General features: G+C 43.5%; 1 protein-coding gene across 1 annotated transcript in view; it reads right to left on the bottom strand.

Annotated features, from left to right (window-relative positions):
* iqch (IQ motif containing H) overlaps positions 1-22292 on the bottom strand; it is a 158922-nt gene that overhangs the window by 71916 nt on the left and 64714 nt on the right. Inside the window, exons 13-15 of the mRNA XM_078241235.1 lie at positions 18113-18288; positions 9928-10200; positions 2115-2306 (exon numbers count right to left, since the gene is read on the bottom strand). Coding sequence (XP_078097361.1) covers positions 2115-2306; positions 9928-10200; positions 18113-18288 — 641 coding nt within the window. The remainder of the gene's footprint in view (positions 1-2114; positions 2307-9927; positions 10201-18112; positions 18289-22292) is intronic.

The raw sequence follows: 22292 nt of genomic DNA, 5'->3' as shown, positions 1-22292 counted from the left end.
GAATTCAAACGTCACCATCTGCTGTGATGAAATTTTTACCTGGGTCGCTCGACCATTACCCCAGGTCTCAGGATTACTAATTCAATAACAATATGTTATGTCATCATAGAAATCATAGAAACCCTACAGAGCAGAAAGAGGCCATTTGGCCCATCGAGTCTGCACCGACCACAATTCCACCCAGGCCCTACTCCCTTATCCCTACATATTTACCCGCTAATCCATGCATCTCAGGACATTAAGAGGCAATTTTAGCATGGCCAATCAACCTAACCAGCACATCTTTGGACTGTGGGAGGAAACCGGAGCACCTGGAGGAAACCCACACAGACACGAGGAGAATGTGCAAACTCCACACAGACAGTGACCCAAGCCAGGAATCGAACCCAGGACCCTGGAGCTGTGAAGCAGCAGTGCTAACCACTGTGCTACCATGCTGCAAAATATGTCACTGCCTTGTGGTTTGAAACCACAAAAAGAAAGTCAACAGTCTGTTGAATCATTAATTGAAAAAAAATGGAGATACAGAAATAGAATTAATGTTTCAGGTTGTTGACCCGTCATCAGTTCTGGTGCAAAATCATTGACCCAAATGTTGGGCTCAATTTTACGGGGTGCCGAATTCGCTGCGTTCACCCACCAGACTGAAAAGTCAGTCATGAGCCTATCCGAAAAGCTGGATGCTCTGCAGACATATTACATTAGAAGCTGCATAACTGGCGCAAGGTAAGGCATCTGCCCCCATCTGGCGAGGAAGACCTGTCCTAATGAGCAGCAATTCGATTAGCTGGTGGCTCCAGCAGTGCCAGGTTTGAGCAATGGCCCCTGCTCAAACACCAGCCCATACGTTAAAACCTGCCTGGTTCCCCAACTGGCCTGGGCCTCCCCCTACCACGTGTAAGATAGTGGTAGAGGTGGAACAAAACACCCAAGCCGCCATTAATTAGCCATTTAAGGACCTCAATAGTTCTAAGGTCAGGAGAGCTGGCTGACATCTACCCTGCCTCTCTGGAAAATAGGAGACAAGTCAGGGGTGGATGGGGAGGTGATGGGAAGTCCACGGACTGCATTTTATGACGTCCCCTTTCTAGTACACACAAATGCTGCCAGAGATGCTGATTGAGGTTCTATTGAAATGCACCTTTAAGTTAAGACTTTGCATTTAGAAATGCACAAGTTAATTACTGAGAGTGAGCACCGATGTGTTAAAGACCAGTTGACAAATCTAGCAGGTGTTTATTGAAGAAGCGATGGATTTGACAGCTAAAGTGATTTCAAAAATGGAAGAATGTAGCGAGAAATTTGTTAAAGCAGAAAACAAAGGATTACAGTTAATGGATGTTGTTCAGAAAGGTGAAGATTTGGAAAGTTTTGGTAAGGTGAATAGTGAAAATTTATTTCCCCTTGTTGGGGAGTCAGTGACAAAGGATCATCAATTTCAAATTGTGATGAGAGCAATCAGGAGAATTTTTTTTATGCAGAGGGGTGTCGGGGAGTGAAATTCCAATTCTTTTCCTGCACCTAAGGCTATTTTCATCTATTTCAATAGTTAGTAATTCCTGGAAAAGGTCGCTAGTCTGTCGCCAGAGGCTTATAGTTTGGGGAATGAAATGCTATTCCACAAGAGTAGTTGAAGGAGAGAGCATGGTATCTTTTCAGGGAAAAGTAGATAAATATTGGAAACAAGGAAGATACAGGACAATGAGGAATGGGCAGGAAAATGATTTTGGATTGCTTTAGCAGAGTCAATGGACCAAAAGTCCCCCTTCAATGCTCTAAACCTCTATGTTCTTTGACTCCATTACAACATTCTGATAAAGCAAAATATTCCAGGCAGGCTACTAATTTCTGATGCAATTGTTCCAAGTGCTACAGTAAAAATCAAGAGTGATGTCTTATTAAAATAGCATAGCTCCCCTTTGAACTTCGGCTTGAGGTGCTTAATTATAGTCAGTAATATATGGGCACATGCATTTATTGCAGTAACATTTGCAAAGTAAATGGATAAGGGCCACTGGCTGTAAATAGTACCTAAATATTCAATTTTCTGCAATTTGGTTATAATTTCCTTGTTCTTCCTCAAAACGAAACATTGAAATCGCAGGTGTACATACCCGAATCCATTTCTTCATCAGCCATTCTGCAGGACCAACTTCCCTACACTCCTTTAGAATCTGCTTATAACACTTCAGATGCGAGACATCAAAATACGCAGTACCTCTCCCACCAAATTCAGCATCCACTTTGAAGAGCCAGCGCTTAATCTCCACGTTTTCAAGGATAAGCTGAACAAGAACTTCATGCATCTGCACAAAGAGGGTTTATCATAAAATACACAAAATTATTCAAAAGCAGATTCTAAACACTTTTAATGAGTGGAATGCTGACCAATTATATTTACGGCAAACATTGAATCGCCCATATTTTATGGGACAGAAACAAAAAAAAGAACCTTACCATGCACTGTGTAGTTACTAGACAAGTGTGACTGACATCTTCACAGGGGTAGACTAGATAACTCATGAGCAATAAGTTTAATAGTTTAGGGGAGATCTAACGGTAATGGGCTTGTAATGCAGATATAGGTGTAAATCCCACAATGATGACTTTAAGTTCAATTAATTAGTAAATGTTGAACTGAAAGCCAGTCTTAGTAACAAGTAAGCTGCCATTAATTGTCATAAAAACCCATCTGGTTGACTAAAGTCCTTCAGGGAAGGTAGTGATGGCAACACCAGATTGTCACTTACCTGCGCCAAATCTTTTTCGTCTGTCTTGCCCGACATTCTGACTCAGACCGAGCAAGATGCAGGCAGTGCAAATGTCTCTGAAGCCCAGCCCTGCAGTCCAGCAGTGTCAGATTGAAGAAGGCCACTTCTTTTTTTACAGAACTAGCTGCCATCAACCAGGTAAATGTAAAAGGTCTGATTTTAAAAATACATTTCATGGATTGTGCGCATTGCTGGCTGGGCCAGCATTTATTACTCATCTCTAATTGCCCTTGAGAGGGCATTTAAGAGTCAACCACATTGCTATGCATTTGGAGTCAGGTGTAGACCAGATTGGGTAAGGATGGCAGATTTCCTTCCCTAAAGGACATTAGATTGAAATTGACAGGCTAGGGAGAATGCAAGTTCCAAAGGTAAGTGGGGAAGGGAGAGAGGTGGTTAGTCATGGGAGTGGTGGAATCGGTCTGGGTCTTTACAATAGTTACCCAGAAGCGAGAAGAGATTTTAATTCAAACTTTTTCTGAGTAACTACTAGTGTAGTCCTGTTGAAACCAACCGAAGTTTGCGATTTAAATAGCATTTTCGGATGGTTCACAGTGCAGGACAATTGTCCAGAAGAAGTTTGTGCTTCGGGGCAATTGTCGTGCAAATGCTTACTTATGAAGTTCCAAGAGGGATTCCCCGGCACATCTTTGGGGTACCCCACCAAAATGGGGGGGCTTGGAAATTATGGCCCAATCTCTCAACATTACTCAGTCTGGCCTACGTATGACTCCAGACCAAAAGCAATGTGATTGACTCTTAACTGTCCATTAGCAAGCACGAGTTGTGGTAATTAGGGAAGGGCAAAAAATTCTGGCCTTGTTAGTGACGCCCAAGTCCCATGAAATAATTTTTTTAGAAAGTAGTGGTCAATGTTTTGTTTTTGGGTAAGTAAAATTAAGACACACACTGCCTCTACGGACTTCTAACTCTTTCCCTATTCTGACTGGAATGGATGGCACTTCTAACTGCCATGCCTAAGCTGGGAATTTGCAATTCAGATAATAATAAATGTTCAAAATGGAAGTTTCCATTGGTCAGCAAGACTGTACTGATTTTTACACTGGGAGCAACTTTATATAATCATAAAAAGAATTGAAGAGGATGTTAGAAAAAGTGTGGTAAGAATGTAGATTGAAATGCAAGATTTTTAAAACATCTATGTCCAGGGAGTTTGACAGCACCTTTATAATAGAGATATCTTCCTCTGACCACCCCACCCCCTCCAAGTTGCTCATGAATCATCGCGGAAGCAAGTTACTTTTTCAAATGGATCTGGGTGGTGTAGAACGTGTGCGAATATTTTGAAATTTTCCAAGTCAATCCTTTTGGTTATATAGATTGGGAGAAGCTATTTGCCACATTTAAACAAAAGTAACAAGGCCAATTTGATGTCTGTACTCTGGAGGGAAATTCAGTTACAATTTTAAAAAAATAACGTTAAATATGGAAGTGTTCTCGTCTATCTTTGTTTTCTGTGTTCAAGAATTTGTAGCTTCAGGGACATATCGACCATCTCAGCAATCAAATTGTGCTTAAACAAACAAAATAAAGATTTATACTGTAGATTGGAGTGTCTAAATATTGGCCAGTATGCTGAAACTGGACGAGCAAGTCTATTGCAGCGATTTCTCATCATAAAAAGGATCTTCTTTCTTTGCGAACTAATTTACACCACATACTCAAGAGGTTATAAAATAATCTTGAATGCTGAAAATATATTAAAAAACGGAGATTGCGAGCAATACACGGAGCTTCAGTCAGTTCTTGATCAAAGTTCCCATTCAAAATATTAGCCTTTCTTTCTCATCCAAATGCTGACTGACATCTCCAGCATTGTCTGTTCTTATTTCCTTGGCAACTCTTTCCCTGAATGCATTTAGTCCTTCCTGAGTGGAGCTCCACAATAACTGATTGTACTGTGGTCTTTATTTGTGCGTGAATCTTGACAAGGAGCACTGGCAGGTCATCCAACCACGAGAACCGTCATAGCTGAGCCCAGTCTGGTCTTCACGCAACATCCACACATGTACAGACACAATTACCGGAATAAGGCTAACGGTTGGAGTAGCAGCATCAGTTGATCTTCTTTCCTCTGACTTGGGTGTTCTCTTGCTAATTGTAGCGCCCCATCTGTGGCATCAGCAAGGATCGAGAAACAAAGATATTTTGTTTTTTGTTTCAATTCCTGTTCACCTATTTCTCTACCACCAGTTGTCCTCATCACCAGTGCAGACCAACTGAATTTGGGAAAATTAAAGAGGTGCAGAAAGTGGTAGAGAAGGTGGGGAAAGTGATAGAGAAGATTATAAGAAAATGAAATTGCCTCATAGGCAATATGACAAAATTACCATTAACCATGTTGGACACAGGGAATATATACTGGCATTCCTCTATGACTATGATTATTCCCAGTTTGATTCTTAGCCTGGGAAGTGAAGTTAGTAGTAGGAAGACTGCAATAGCCCCACTGCAAGGTCTACAAGGGAGAATAATGGCCAGGCAGCCATTTCTCAAACACAACATTTGCTGAAATATGCATATGTGGGTAGGTCAGGATCAGATGTGATTGCCGCAATTTTACTGGCACGCCCAGCCCGGAATCGGGGCGGGCGAGGCAGTAAAATTCCGCAGATATCTCAATGGAGGAAAAACACTCGCCATCCCTGTTCACACACGGAATAGGTACCTAGATGAGCTACAAGGGCATCCTGTTTAGATCTGCAAGAAATTAACAGTCCAGTGCTGCAACAGACAATGCCAAGCCATTGAAGAGGCTAAATGTGTGATTTCTATTTCAAGAAAACCTACTTGCACTGGCACTCTGCACAGAGTTCGATCATCATACTGTATATTAAGTAATCCTTTTGTAGTATCATGGTTTTTAAGGTTAATATATTTTACTTGAAAGTCAAGAAAATTTCTCAAGCCTCCAGCTGATACCACAGTTGAGCTAGGCAAGGTTTATTAGTCACAAGGCTTACACTAACACTGCAATGAAGCTACTGCGAAATTCCCCGAGTCGCCACACTGCGGCACCTGTTCGGGTCAATGCACCTAACCAGCATGTCTTTCAGACTGTGGGAGAAAGTGGAGCACCCAGAGGACACCCATGCAGACACGGGAAGAACATGCAAACTCCACACAGACTGTGACCCAAGCTGGGAATTGAACCCGGGTCCCTGGCGCTGTGAGGAACAGTGCTAACCACTGTGCCACCATGCCACCCCTAGATGTCAGTAATTGGCCAATATTTATTGCCCATTCCTAGGTAATAGGAACCAAAGAGAGGGGAGGCCCAGGCAACGACTCAATTGCAGATTTACCCTATTTCCCCAACCTCTTGAGAGCGAAGTCCTTAGATTTTCACACTGATGGTACATCCAAGATTTGAGACATTTTATATGGGCATGAATGGGAGGGACAGGATTCCCTGATGTTTCTTAACTTGACCCATAAAGTTTTCACATCATCTGTGCTAACATCTTCCCTCAATATCTTCTTTAATCAACAATGCAACTCCACTACCTTTTCCTTTCAGTCTGTCCTTCCTAAACACTGAATAGCCCTCAATGTTTAGTTCCCATCCTTGGTCACGTTGGAGCCATGTCTTCATAATCCCACCTGTATCATACCCCTTTACATCTATCTGTGCAACTAATTCATCCAATTTATTTTGAATGCTCCGAGCATTCAGGTACAAAATCTTAACATCCACACTACTATTTTTTACTGTGTCTTTACCTGATTTTGGCCCTTGATTTCTCTGTCTATCACTTATTATACTCCTTGCTGTCTTTTTCTCTTGTTCTTGATTCCCCCTGCTCTGAATCCTTACATAGGTTCCCACCCCTCTGCCATATTTGTTTAAACTCTCTCCAACTATTCTAGCAATGTGATGGACTCACCTTCACCTCATCTGGAAGAGAGCCATTACGAAGGCAGGGTTTCCTGCAGCCTGCATCATCAATGCCTCAGAGGAAGTGTGAATGAACTGAAGTGATACATTAAGTGAGCATGTCCTTTACAGGTTTCCCTCCATCTCAAAGCCAGAAGGCCAGTGCTAAGCCCTTCGCCTGGTCTCTATCTAGACATGGCATCCACACTAAAGGTAAAGGATCTTGTAGTGGACCAGTGATGGGTATTCCTTCCATTCATACGTGAATACATATGAAGACATTGCTCTTGGAGTAGGATAATAAGAGCCATTTCACAGAGCATCAAGTGGACACTTTTATGATTGTCTCTACTAACCTTGAAACTCTGTAAAGAGACCATTGCCTTGGTAGTATGGAAAAACTAACTGCATGATCCCTTGTCAGCCATAACCATTCACCCTGGAGGATAGAGGTTTGGATTTGAGTTGACTGCCCTCCACCAACTATACTCCTTGGAGGCATTCCACTGCCCTCCCGCCCTGGCTCTCACTGCAACTGATGGCAAATAACAGAGAAAGAACAGCAGCTCCACACCTTGCTGGAATCTCCATGTTATGAGACCCATGAGTCTGGAACAACCCTGCAGCAATGCAGGCTTCATAATAGAGTTAAAACACAATGGGGGCGTTGCTGGCTTGGCCAGTATTTATTGCCCATTCCTAGTTGCCCTTAAGATGGTGGCCTTCTTGAACTACTATAGTCCCTGGTGTAGGTGCCCCCACAGTGCTATTGGTTAGCTACACTTGCTGATCTTGACTTCCGGCCACCTGAAAAGGCCTCTTTCCGACTTCAAAGGATCTTACTGACTGACTGTGGTCAAGGTTAGATTGGAAAAATAATACATGGCAGCTTTCAAATTCACTCCCTCACCTTCTACACTCCACTGTCACCCACCAACTTCCCACCCATCACCAAAAACCTACCCATTATCAGCATTCCTCTCCCATCTCCCCTGAACCTCCTCCCATCATTCTGGACCTTATGACAATCCATCTCTTCATGCCTTTTCACCTCCCAGAGCCGACACACCTGTTACTGACCCCGCGCCAATCCTGAACCTGCTCCCTCCCATTATCCAAACCACCTGTCTTGTCCCCCTATATGACCCACCCGATGAGATCTTCATCTACCAGACTCTCACCATGGATCTGCCACCCCATCCCAATCTTTCCCTCTGACTATCTCTGCTACCCTGCTCTCCCCATAGGATTCCACCATCAACAGCATCGGCCCGCCCTCAACACTCTCCCTCCCCACGTCCCGACATTGCTCTGCCCCATCCCCTCACTTTCCTAGGCATTCTCCCCACCCTTTGAAGTTAAGCCTATGCCCGTGTCCAGCTTGGGGGCGTCACCCAACAGAGAAACCGGGTCATCCTTTAAAAATGGTGGATTAGTCTTGGAACAGTGGATTGCCTGCTATGAATAAATTGGCATCTATCAGGTGAGTGAATCCCAGCTGATAGATGCTGCTAAAGCCAAAGGGAAACCCTCCAGCTTTCCGGCTGGTGTGGGCACTCAGTCCCAATTTGGGAGAATCCAACGTTTCCCCAATATGTAAATATAATGAAAAACATTCCCTACCTCACACAAAGATACACACATAAACGATGGATTCTAGAAAATTAAGTATGCAGCTAGATTATTGACTGGATAACAAGAAGCAAATCAGGTGGATAATTGGTCCTTTAGGAGCACGGATGGGTTCTCTCTCATGACTCTTTGGCGAACAATGGAAGTCTCTGGATTTCTAGATGTGGCTATGGCTGAGTTTTTGCACAGACAAATCTTTACAGTTGAAAACAAATTAGTCCCCCTCGCACTGCCTGGGTTGACAGACAGGGTTCTGGTTGGAGGAGTGGTCCCTCTTATGGTTTTCAGATTGATCCATCTCTTCCTGGTTCTTGGAGGAATAAGATTCATTATCTGAAGTCAGTTTTGACCATGAGATCACATTGTCCACCCAAATGATTCAAAGTCAGAAGCTGTTGCTACACAGTAGGTGTTTGATGATAGCTGTTCGCACCACCTTGTGAAAAACTTGTTTCTCTGCACCTCTCTTTGTTAAGGGTTGAGCTTGCATCAGGGGGGTGGGGGGATCTATTGATTTTGAGGTTTGGTAACTACACAGGAGCTTTAAATTGCACAAGTGCTTTCGTCCTCAGCACGCCCATTCACGGGAAAGCATCCCACCATATTAAATTTACATTTTCAGAACTTTCTGGAAGCATGTTCAGGCATGGATTAATCCTCTGTCTGTGCAGAAACCACACAAGGTCACCTGATCTTTGGCCACCATCTTTGATGCACATTGTCCACTTTTTAAAGTTAGCTTCAAAAAGTCTACATTGACAGGGGCAGCACAGTGTCAGTGATTAATACTGCTGCCTCACAGCACCAGGGACCCAGGTTCGATTCCCTGCTTGGGTGATTGTCGGTGTGGAGTCTGCACATTCTCCCCATGTCTGCGTGGGTTTCCTGTAGGTGCTCCAGTTTCCTCCCACAGTCCAAAAACGTGTAGGTTACGTTGATTGGCCATGCTAAATTGCTTAGTGCGAGGGGGATTAGCAGGGCAAATGTGCAGGGTTATGGGGATAGGGCCGATGTGGGATTGTTGTCGGTGCAGGCTCGATGGGCTGAATGGCCTCCTTCTGTACTGTCGGGATTCTATGACTGAAATCCATATCTTGAAAGTTTGGAATATGATATCCTTACTGGGTATGATAGTGTTCTCAGTTGAGCTGCTGACTGAGGTGGAAAATCATCCCGATAATATTCCCAATCTGGCTGAAGAATGGGCAGATTACAAGAATATATGATTTATCCTAGAAACGTGAAGAAGTAAACCAAACAGACTCACTGGTAACAGAATGAAGATCACATGGCAAATGTGATTCAAGGCTATTTGAGATGCAGCCTAAAGTGAAAAAATAATGTATTTGCTGAGGCAGAACCAGGTGCGATATTCCAAAATCTGGATCTCATTGGCTTATCAGTGATGGCTAACCATAACATTTTCCCTTGCAAAGAGAGAAGGATATGCATCACTCAACACATGATATTAGTATACACACACACATATATAATATGAAGAATACATACAACACATAAACAACATATGCCAATTTGTTGTAACTAAGAACAATTGCAAACAAAAAACAGATTGAAGATGTGAAGGAACATACTCTATTACATTGTATGAATATAATTATGACATACCTGCTGAAGGTTGTATATATCATATTCCCCAGGTGGCATTGGCACACAAGCACTTGCAAAGATTCTTTTGCCTCCAGACTTGGTGCTGTACAGATGGGCTACTTTCGGCTCTGGGCCTAGAATTGGTACATTTAGCATATCTGCAACAGCTAAGTCATCCTGGTGTAGCAGCCCACCAACGATGTATGCAGCCTTGCCTTCAATAAGATTTTTTATTCGCTTTATTGTCTTGGGACTGTATTTCAGATGAGTGGCCAGGCACAAGTGGTGGTTCTGCGAATAGTCACATTACTCTTGTTAGATTGTGTCCTTTTCTGCTCCCAAGGCCTAATTTATTATGCTGTACACAACAAATACATTATTAATAGTAGACCAGGTTGTGACCAGAGCTATAGTTTAGCAGTTTAAATTGATAAAAGCCACCAGTGTGGAGACTCACAACAGTTCCATAATCCTTCACATTTTTAGTGCATCGTAAATGGGTTCCTTGGGAATTCAACTAATTACTACACATCTGTATTTATTTGATCCACGTGGAATTATCCTTCTGTCGCTTGAAAAGATGCTGGCAGCCTTCAATAACAGTGATTTATCTAAACGACAGTTGTGCCACAGTTTAAGACGAAAGCTTGGAGAAAATCAATACAAATAACTAACAAAAAATGCATCAGCTGGATTGCAGTGACATTAAAAAACACACATAGTCCTACACAGTTCTACAGGTTACCAGTCTGTAACGAATTCCTTCTCACAGTAAGTGCTATGCCGCTTATTAATCTTCTCAGTGAATTTTCGTGTACTAGGGGATTGTAATTTAGGAAATCCTTTTTATACAAAATTTAAAGCTGTTCAGTGATAGTGATAAGCGTTATCTTCAGCGGGACTCATGTAAAATATTTGTTAAAAAGAAAATGGGTGCTTGTCTGAAAGCCATGGATAAATATACTATCTCGCTGAACCAGACAGACCACAGTCTTAATTCCAAATTTGTGTTGGGTCAGTTGATCTTTGCAAAGAACCAATAGAAATGGACTCGATATTCCTGGACAATGGGGAGAAAAGGCAACAAATAAAATCCAGCAGCGTTTCTTGCTCCCGATTGCTATCCACACGGCAAAGAATTGCTCCATGTGAAATTTGGGTAAACAGAGGGCGAATTTAGATTGTGATTCCTCCTCGGATTCAATACCTGGAGAAAATTCATTGTCTGTTACCACACAGGAAGAATCATCATTTTAAGACATGGCCCAATGGGTAACAATCTACTGTAGTGTTTGAAATAAGCAAACTCAGGAAGGTAAAGGGCTCCAACCAGGAATCCTCTGGTCTGTATGGTTTATTAGTATAGCAGGCAGCTTCTGTACTCACTCAGCTCAAGTGGGAATTGAAAATAAATTCATTAATTAATCTGATCTGTTCCAGTTTTTGTACCATTACAATATGGCAAGATAGGCTCATGATAAAATGGCAGGGACAATATAGCAGTTAAAAAGGCAGGATATGTAATGGTTCTAGCACAAACTTATATTATCAAAAAGGTAAGGGGACGATCACAGCAAGCCAGCAGGGAAATTGGAAGCTGTGCCGCTGGCTGTTATATTATAGGCCATTGACCTCTGATAGCTGTTTGGTGTGGTGTGACCCCTAAGTACAATGCCACCGTCAAAATCATCTGCACAAGTCTTAAACTGTATTTAATATGCAAAAATGCAGGTTTTGTTCTTAAATGTTTTTAAAATATTGCAACTGTGAATTCAATGTAAATTTTGTAGTTCTGTTCACATTGTGTCTGCAACAAAATGCTTGTGTTTCCTTTAAATTTTGTCTTCTTTTAAGCCGAGTTTTCTCCCATACACACATTCACTGTAACAAGGTGGTAACCCTTTTTGGCAGAGTTGCAAACATGCAAACTCCACACAGACGGTGACCCAAGCCGAGAATCGAACGTGGGTCCCCGACGCTGTGAGGCAGCAGTGCTAACCACTGTGCCACCGTGCACAAACACATGAAAAATGCAGGAAAAAAATAACTTGGTCCATCCAACCCATGTGATTTGCTAATGGCGCAGCATACGTCTGCATACACTATCAACGTTCTCCCCCATCACCTTCGGCGGGGGTGCAGAGGGAGATGGAATTTAGGCCAATTTAGCAAAAACAGAGGGAAATTCCTCTCCAACTTCTAACACAATCTGACAAGCTTCAGGACACTGCAGTAATTGATATTGCAATTAGTTAACCCTAGCCTACTTCGAGAACTTAAGATGCCTTCCATTATAGGTAACCCGCTTCTGAAGGCCTGCAGTGAATCATGCATACTGCATGTTCTGATAATTCAGTCCAGATGTCGATGGCTCTGGAAGAAAATGCCTTATGTCATCTAACCTTATATTTTGGGGATGTTATGGCATAGTGATATTGTATCACTGTGTCGTGTCAAAAAAAAAATCAAATCTTACCTCTCTAATTAGGCCAAACTTGTTTCCCAGCAGCAGGGGAGGGGGCGGGGCCTAGATTGCCAAAAGTCGGCAGATAGCAGCAGAAGGCGCAATGGTGCACGCTCAGATCTCTGTATTCTGTGAACTGACTTGACAGTCACTGCCTCCCACAGCTACCGCTGGCCTTTGTGGCTGATTTTCTGCCCGCCTGGACCATTGTGCCCTCCCCCCCACCCTCCTGCCATGGGGTTCCGTGGCTGATTCCACCCCCACACGTGAACTGGCTGATCGCCAGTTGCAGAGCATACAGAGCTCCCCCACGATTGCTGTTGCAGAATGGCAGTGGCCCAGTGCCCAGTGAGCCGTGCCAGTGGGCAGTGACAGGGAGCTGGGTTTGCACTGCCAAGGGGCCCGCCCCTCTGTCCCCGACATCCTGGAGGGCCTAATGGCCTCTGGTCTTACTGGTGAGGCCATCACGTCTGGGCCCCGTTGAGAGGGGCCACGTGATCCTCACCGGAGAGAACCTTAACCGACGAGGCCACAGAAGAAAGTGAGTCCAGGTGATTCCGTCCCGGCCTCACCTGTAATATTTAAATTCTAATTTCAATAGAATTTAAATACCGAGATCAGCCTTGCGCACATTTTGGGCACAAGGCTGATCTCACCGTATATACGGTGCCAGTAAGATCACAAAAGGCGAGAAATTGGGCTTGAACCCGATTGCTTGGCTCTCACAATCTTACCGGCTCGCCAGCGGGGCAAAAAGATAAGATTGCGGCCAGAATCTCTGACAGTACAGCCCTCGCTCTGCACTGCACTGGGAGACTTTTATACTAATTTTTACATCTGGAGTAGGACCTGAAACTGAAAAGTCAAGTATGGAGTGGGAATAACTGGATTGCATTTTGAAAAAGCCTGCTCAGATTCAATGGGCAGAATGGCCTCCTGTCCTGCACTACTCTATCATTTTAAATCACTAATTATTGATGAACAAGAAGCTTTTTCCGTGCTATATGAACATACGAAATAGGACCAGAATCGGTCATTCAGCACCTTGAACCTGCCCTGCCATTCAATAAGATCATGGCTGATCCAATTGTGTTTCAAATTCTACATTCCAATCTACCCCTGATAACCTCTAATTTGCCAGTCTAACAACAATCTTAATAATATTCAGTGATGAACATGCCTTCTGATGCAGAGGTCCAAAGTCACACAATCCTCTGGGAGAAAAAATATTTCCTCATCTCTGTCCTTAAAGGGCAACACCCCAATTTTAAACAGTGCTCCCTTGTTCTGGACTCACCCATAAGAGGAAACATTCTTTCCACGTCTACCTTGTCGATACCCTTCAGGATTTTGTATACTTCAATCAATCTGCGGGGGCGACACGGTGGCACAATAGCTGACACTGCTGCCTCACAGCTCCAGGGACCTGGGTTTGATTCCTGGCCTGGGTCACTGCCTGTGTGGAGTTTGCACATTTTCCCATGTCTGCGTGGGTTTCCTCCGGGTGCTCCGGTTTCCTCCCACGGTCCAAAAACGTGTGGGTTAGGTTGATTGGCCTTAGTGTCCCGGGATGTGTAGGTTAGAGGGATTAGCGGGATAAATATGTGGGGTGATGGGGATAGGGCCTGGGTGGAACTGTTGTCGGTGCGGACTCGATGGGCCGAATGATGTCCTTCTGCACAGTAAGGTTTCTATGATTTCTATGAAATTACCCTTCATCCTTCTAAACAAGGAAACAAACCCAGTTTACCAAACCTTTCCTCATTCAAAAACCCATTCATTCCAGGTATCAATCTAGTAAACCTCCTCTGAACCGCCTCCAATGCATTTACATCCTTCCTTAAATAAGGCGACCGAACTGCACACAGTATTTGAGATATGGTCTCACCACAATGCATAACTGAAGCTTAACATCCTTTCCGTTAGCTTTCTTAATTACTTGCTGTACTGCATACTAACCTTTTGTGATTCATGCACTGGGACACCTATAATCCTTTTGCACCTCAGAATTCTGCAGTCGTTCTCCATTTAAGTAATACTCTGCTTTTTTATTCATCCTGCACAGTCGGGATTCTCCCAAAAAAAATTCTAAGTCCCCAACGTGCAGGAAAAGGGGAGTAAATCCCGCTGTTTTTTGTAAGCGTGATTTCCAGAATGAATCTCCAACACTGTGCAACACAGTGTGCCCTAGCATGATTCACTCTGGAAATCAAGGGGCAAGGCCTATTCCCACCCGAAAGGCGGCAACATAGCACTGAGTGGGCCACTGCGCATGCACCGATCTGTCAGTGCGGAGATTGGCATATGTGCAGTGGCCCTGTATTGCTGGCCTCCAGATTACTGGCTTTCCAAACCCCCCAATCTCTGTTCTCCCAGACCTCCCTAGGCCAGCCCCGATGTTCCCACGCCCCACCCAGCCCCGACTCCCCCCACCCCTCAACAATCCTGACCGTACCCCCTCCCCCAATCACCCGGATGGCCAGTCACAATCGCTCTCTTCCCTCCCTCTCCCAGTGATTCCAATGCAGAGTGGCAGTGGGTCGCCCCCCCCCCAATCATTCTCTCCCCCCCCCCCCCCCATCATTCTCTCTCCCCCCCCCCCATCATTCTCCACCCACCCCCCCCATCATTCTCTCTCCCTCCCCCACCCCCCCCCACCCCCCCCCCCCCCCCAGTAACCCCCGGTCCTCCAATAGTCCCCACCCTCTCTGGCCCCGTCCCCGAGTCACTGCCCAATGCCTGATGGGCAGTGCCAGCCTGCAACGGGGCATCCCCCCCCTTACCCCAGACCTGCTGGGCAGGGACCGTCATGGCCTCTCTTCCCTCCAGAGGGGTCGGGCCACCTGTTCCTTATTAGTGGGGAGCTGAAGTAAATCTCGCTGGAAGGAAACACCCCCGGCGGGGGAGGGAGTGGGGATACACTAGTTGGCCCGGAGACTTCAGTCCTGGGCCCGCACATCAAATGCAAATGTTAATTTCCAGATTGAAATCAGCTCCGCACTGCTGATTGCACTGGAAATCTTAGTGCCAGAGACTTGGAGGCCTTGATGCCCAGCAGGAAGTCTGCAAAATGGCCTCCGCTGATGTCTCCCAGCTGGCTGTGCTACTCAAGCAGTGTAGTGGGCTAGGAGAATCACCCCCCACGTTATATTCCATCTACCAGATTTTTGCCCAATCACGCAACCCATCTATATCCATCTGCAATCTGCTCATGTCCTCTACACAACGTGCTTTCCTATCTATCTCTGTATCATTTGCAGATTTAGCTACTATGTTTTCACTCCCCTTAAGGCTCCAGCACAGACCTCTGCGTCATATCCTGCCAATCAGAAGATGACCCATTTATGCATACTCAGTGTTTTCTGCCAACCAGCCAATCTTCTATCCACACTAATATATCACCTCCTGCAACATGGGCATTTATTTTCTACAATACTGATGTGGCATCTTACCAAATGCCTTCTGGAAATACAAGTACAGCATGTCTACAAGTTCCCCTCATCCACAGTGCATATTTCTCCTTCAAAATAAGTCCAATCGATTGATTAAACATGATTTATCTTTCACAGAACCATGCTAATTCTTCCTGATTACCTTGAGTTTTTCTAAGTGCCCAACTATAACCTCCTTAATGACCTCTCTTCCACCTTCTTCCGTCGGGAAAAAGATACAAAAGTCTGAGGTCACGTACCAACTGACTCAAAAACAGCTTCTTCCCTGCTGCCGTCAGACTTTTGAATGGATCTACCTTGCATTAAGTTGATCTTTCTCTATAACCTAGCTATGACTATAACACTACAATCTGCACTCTCTCGTTTCCTTCTCTATGAATGGTATGCTCTGTCTGTATAGCGCACAAGAAACAATACTTTTCACTGTATGCTAATTTGGAGTATTGTGTACAGTTTTGGTCACCTAGTTACAGGAAGGATGTAAATAAGGTTGAAAGAGTGCAGAGAAGGTTCACAAGGATGTTGCCGGGACTTGAGAAGCTGAGTTACAGAGAGAGATTGAATAGGTTGGGACTTTATTCCCTGGAGCGTAGAAGATTGAAGGGAGATTTGATAGAGGTGTATAAGATTTTGATGGGTATAGATAGAGTGAATGCAAGCAGGCTTTTTCCGCTGAGGCTGGGGGAGAAAAAGACCAGAGGGCATGGGTTAAGGGTGAAAGGAGAAAAATTTAAAGGGAATATTAGGGGGGGCTTCTTCACGCAGAGAGTGGTGGGAGTGTGGAATGAGCTGCCGGATAAAGTGGTAAATGCGGGGTCACTTTTAACATTTAAGAAAAACTTGGACGGGTTCATGGATGAGAGGGGTGTGGAGGGATATGGTCCAAGTGCAGGTCAGTGGGACTAGGCAAAAAATGGTTCGGCAAAGCCAAGAAGGGCCAAAAGGCCTGTTTCTGAGCTGTAATTTTCTATGGTTCTATGTGACAATAATAAATCAAATATCAAACCTTTCCCACCTCAGACATCAAGCTAACTGGCCTATAGTTTCCTGTTCTCTGCCTCCCTCCCTTCTTGAATGGGGGGGGGGGTTTGTATTTGCCACTTCCAATCTGATGGAACCTTTCCAGAATCTAGAAAATTTTGGACCAGTAACACCAACACATCTAGTACATCATTAGCCACCTCTTTTATGACTCTGGGATGAAATTCAACAGACCCTGGAGACTTGCCAGCTCACAGCTCCATCTGTTTGCTCAGTACCATTTCCCTAGAGATTGTATTTTCCCCAAGTTCCCTTCCATCCCTTGATTTACAACCATTAGTGGAAATTCTTTGTATCCTCTACACATCATCTCCATATGCGCTATAGGTGTATCCCACGCAGAACCAAATTAAGACTGGCCAAATTCAGTTTGCCTAGGTCACTTGCAGTCAATAGAAGACTTTCATCCCCTATTCTTGTGCTGGATTTGAACTTAACCTCCAAGAATGATAGACCGACATCTGAATCCTTGAACTGCCCGAACTCCCATTTCTCATTAGTCTTTCCTGTTTTACACACAATTGGCAACAAAGTTCAGAAGAAACTATGATTATTCTCAGAATTATTTTCAGTTTGTGTGCAGAGACATTTCGATTACGACCACAAATCATAATATTTATAACTGCAGTATTCTTGGATCACAGGTTACACAGATTATGTATGTTCCTATCCATGCCCTTGATTAGTTTTCTGTACCTCTCCACTCTATAGCTTACCAATTTATTTTCCTTCCTGTATCATTTTATAGACCATTTTCCTGTAAAAATATAAATTCTTATACTAGCCTCAATACATCAAGGATGCAGGTCAGAGGAATCATGCAAACACTTAGATGCTATTGGTAGTTCATGGTGAGAATAGTACAGTTTTTAGTTCATGGTGAGAATAGTACAGTAAATCGATCCTTTTAATGGCATTGTGGTGTGAGCTGCAGATCTTAACCATACCACTATGAGGCGGTAAGTTCTACCTCAGAGTGATAAAGGAGAATTACTCTCGCATTTAGTTAAAGATGCGCCATTGATACCATCCTTATGGGAGAATATCCACTGAGGAATGATGCTTACTGTGGAGTGTCCAAAGGAAGAGGAAATGGAAAAAAAATGTCATCCTTCAAGGAAAAGAAAATCCATTAAAAAATAACATTTGCTAGCATGTACATTACTGCAATGTTGAACCTTGGTTTCTGTTCTAATCTTTACTCCCTTCACTTACCAAGCCTTATGAAGATAGTGGAGAAACTTACAGGAAATTGCTTTACTGTCTCTGGGGTTATGACTTTGAGGCGATCTTCTATGTCTGCTACCTTCTCAGGTATCCCCGTTTTGACAGCTTCTTGCAACCCAAGTAGTTTCATGTAGTATTGGATCACATCTTCACTAATCCAAAGTGGGCAAATATAGATAACATCTATATTGTCATCTGGAGAGAGACAAAATATACCATAGACTATTCACTTTGTAAAATAAATCACACGCACAGTGCAAAAAAAAATGATGATAAGTGGAGAACTTCTTTTATAAACATACAACAGGATTCTTTGCTGTTTTGTGGTGGTTCCACTGGGCTCCAAATGGAGTTCTGCCAAAGCTTCCAAAGATCTTGAGGGCTAGTTTCTCTTTGTAAGCTAAAGATAATAAATTCCACTCCCAAAGACTGAAGCACGTTCTGAACATGATTTTTCCTTTCCCCAAATCAGACAATTGTTAAACAAGCAGAATGGTGTGAAATGGCAAGTGATCTTCCAACATCACCGGCCATCATCCTTCTCTACTCAAACACAGGTTTTGTCCAACCTGAAGCCTAAGGACAATATCTGGCCAGTGAGCCCTGGGCAACAAGGTCCATGAAGTCCGTGCAACTTAGTTATTTTTTCACTTTTATTCTCACTCACTAGTTAGCACTATTTGAAATTTTCGGACTTTTGGAAAGGGTTTTCCTTAGTACTGTTGCCTCATGGCGGACTAAATTGTAAACCAGAACACCAAAACCTGCTGACATCTCTGCAAGTTAATAAGAACATTTATTAAAAACTTTATAGCATAAAAGGCTCCATGGTGAACAACTAAACAGCCCAGTAAAAGTTTGGTCAGTGTCTGTACACACACCCACTGCTGGCAAGGACAGCAGTGAGTATCAATAGTCATAATGGGATATACCACCATTACAGTCACTGCTTAGGATTGTCATAAATGATTCTTAGAAATGAAATTACTTTCCACATTTCTCAAAAGTCACTTTATTCAGTATTAGCCAAGACACTTAGAACATTGGGTCAATCATTATGCTAGATCCTAATAAAACCCTGTAAAGATGATTAAAATAATTAGAATAATAGAATCCCTACAGTGCAGAAGGAAGCCATTTGATCCATCAAGCCTGCACCGACAACAATCCCACCCAGGCCCTATTCCCATAACCTCTCATATTTACCCTGCTAATCTCCCTAACACACTAATGGTCAATTTATCATGGCCAATCCACCTAACCCAGACATCTTTGGACTGTGGGAGGAAACCGGATCACCGGGAGGAAACCCACGCAGATATGGAGAGAATGCGTAAACTCCACAAAGACAGTCACTCAAGGCTTGGGTCTTGACCCGGGTCCCTGGCGCTGTGAGGCAGCAGCGCTAATCACTGTGCTGCCCTGCTTTCCCCCATGGTAGGCCTTGTTGTGCTTTGGAAAACCTTGCAGGCAGGATTGGAGCTGATTTCTAACTCCCTCTATCAAGCCTCATCCTCGTGTCAATTTGATTTCTGCAGCTTCTTTACTGTGTGAGGCAGGTTAATCCTTTGCAGGGATCTTACTCAACCGATGCAGGGATTTCTGATCCACCACTTTTATGATTTTCTTCTCAAATTGCATCTTGCTATTTTTACAAAAGCACTAATCTCATTGTTATTCATATGATTCTGTGCATTTTTTTTGAAAATGAGAAAACTCAAATGGAAGGTATATATTTTTAAAAGAGTAATTTAATTCCAAGGAACTGCATCTCAAGTTCAAGTATACTTTTTTAAAAATCTGCTTTTCTAATGCTTCTGCATAGTTAATGCAGGTCACTACAGTTGGCATAGCATGAAAAGGACTGAAATTTGAACCAGAGAATCAATTTGTGTACCGTGGCTGTTTTGAAGACAAAATCATTTTCACATTTCCATCCTATGGAATGAGAATTTTTCTTCCTTTCATAACCTCAACAATCTTACATTCTAAATTATTAGCGTGAAAAGTAAACGATAAAGAAATTAAAAATCACCAGCCAAGTTCTCAATTGCTTTGCAGTAGATTGCAGCAATGATTTGATGATTTTAACACATAGCGCCATTTCACATTACTTAATAAATATTAACAAGGTCTCTTAATGTCTTTCCGTATAATTTCACTGCTACAAAGACATAGAGAGGATGTCAGCATCACGTTATGAAGTATACCTTTTTAATTCTCAAGAAAAATGACCGTTCTCTTAAATCTCGAACATCACATGGAAGCCTAATCTGCTCCTATTCACACCTAACATCCACATACATATTTTCCAACAGGAACCACTGGTTAGTATCCAAACAGGGGTCCTGTAATGACTTTTCCCCCTTCTTCCTTGCCACCAGTCGTGCAGCATAACGTTTATCTGACGGAGATCAATCCCGGGATTAAATTGAGGGTATTCTGGCTAAGTTGGACGGCACGGTGGCACAGTGGTTAGTACCGCTGCTTCAGAGCACCAGGGACCTGGATTTGATTCCCGGCTTGTGTCATTGTGTGCGGAGTCTGCACGTTCTCCCCGTATCTGCGTAGGTTTCCTCCGGGTGCTCCGGTTTCCTCCCACAGTCTGAAAGACGTGCTGGTTTGGTGCACTGGCCATACTAAATTCTCCCTCTGTGTACCCGAACAGACGTCAGAGTGCGATGATTAGGGGATTTTCACAGTAACTTCATTGCAATGATAATGTAAGCCTATTTGTGACACTAAGAAAATAAACTTTAAACTTTAAAAAAGGTTCCCCTTGAGTTGTAATAGGAGTTGTCAGGGTATGTTTGGCATACTGGAGAGTTGAGTCACCCAAAGTAATCCCTACACACCTCCTAGTGGCCAGTTATACTAAAGTCTGAACCCAGGTTGGCCTGTCTCCACTCCTGGAGTAACCAGAGATAAAAGGAGATGGAGAAAAAGCAGACCTTTATAAAGAAAAACAGAGATAAAAAAATATTGAAAATACTTGCAATCTTTCAAGGAGACATACAGCATTTAGATTGTACTATTGATATTATTTATATTTAAAAGTATACAATAAAAATAATCCACAATTGTAGAATATGACAACAGAGAGGAAAGTCATTCAGCCCGTCACATCTATGCTAGCTCCTTGAAAAGAGCTGTCCAAGTCAGTCCCTCACCTCTTATGTGTTATGTACTTAATAAAACAATCTGAATTAAGCAAGAAATGAGAACCTGAATGTCTATAGTTCCACTTACTTCCTCAGGACATACCAAAGCACTTTACAGCCAATCAAGTACAACAATGACTACATTTAAAGAGTAATGTAGGAAACGTGGCAGTCAGTTTATATGTAGTAAACTCCCACAAAGAACAATAATATAAGTTACCCAGATTGCACGCTTGAAATGTTGGCTGAGGGATAAATTGGCCTGGATATCAAGCAGAACCGGTTTCTTGGGAACTTTTATGTTCACCTGAGGGAAGATGGGGATAAAACATAGTGGGGGCGATCTTACCGGCTTGGCTCACCGGTTGATTGGTGTGGCGAGCTGGTAAGATTGGGTTTGTGTCCAGTTTTTCACCTGCCATGACGTTACTGGCACTATTTTGCTGGTGAAAATCGGCAAAACATCATTTGAATATATTAGGAGAGTCCTGGCCGAGGTCCTCACCGGCGAGGATCACTTCTGGTCCCCACCAATGGGGACCAGATGTGATGGGCTTGCCAGTGCAACCAGAGACGATTGAAGTCCCCCGGGTTGTTGGGAACAGGGCCGGACAGTGGCCCTATGTGTGCACTATGTACACAGTGCACTGGGAGATCGGGGCACCTCCGCAATGGTGCTCCTACAGCACAGCAGGCAGTTTCCTGGTTAAATAGGCTCCGCCTCCTTCCCCACTGGCGAGAATCACATCTGGGCTCTTTTTGTTTTCTATGTGCCGTTCGATTGTGACTGGGAGCACGCCCAAGAAACAAATCGGCGTGATTCTCTCCTGTTTTCACGCTTGTTCGGCATTGAGTTTTTTCCATAAGATCACCCCCAATGTTTTATATGAAAGAGGATACCTCAGACTACGCAGTAGTTCTTCAGTTACTGCACTGAAATGTCAGTCTAAATTGCGAGTTCAAACCTCTGGAGTGAGGCTTGAACCTGCGATCTTCTGGCTGACACTGAGCTCTCTGTTGAACCACCATCACAATGTT

Source organism: Mustelus asterias, chromosome 24 (assembly GCF_964213995.1).
Source record: "Mustelus asterias chromosome 24, sMusAst1.hap1.1, whole genome shotgun sequence".
Taxonomy (NCBI): Eukaryota; Metazoa; Chordata; class Chondrichthyes; order Carcharhiniformes; family Triakidae; genus Mustelus; species Mustelus asterias.
The sequence above is the reverse complement of the archived record's forward strand: the minus strand, read 5'-3'. Positions and strand labels throughout refer to the sequence as shown.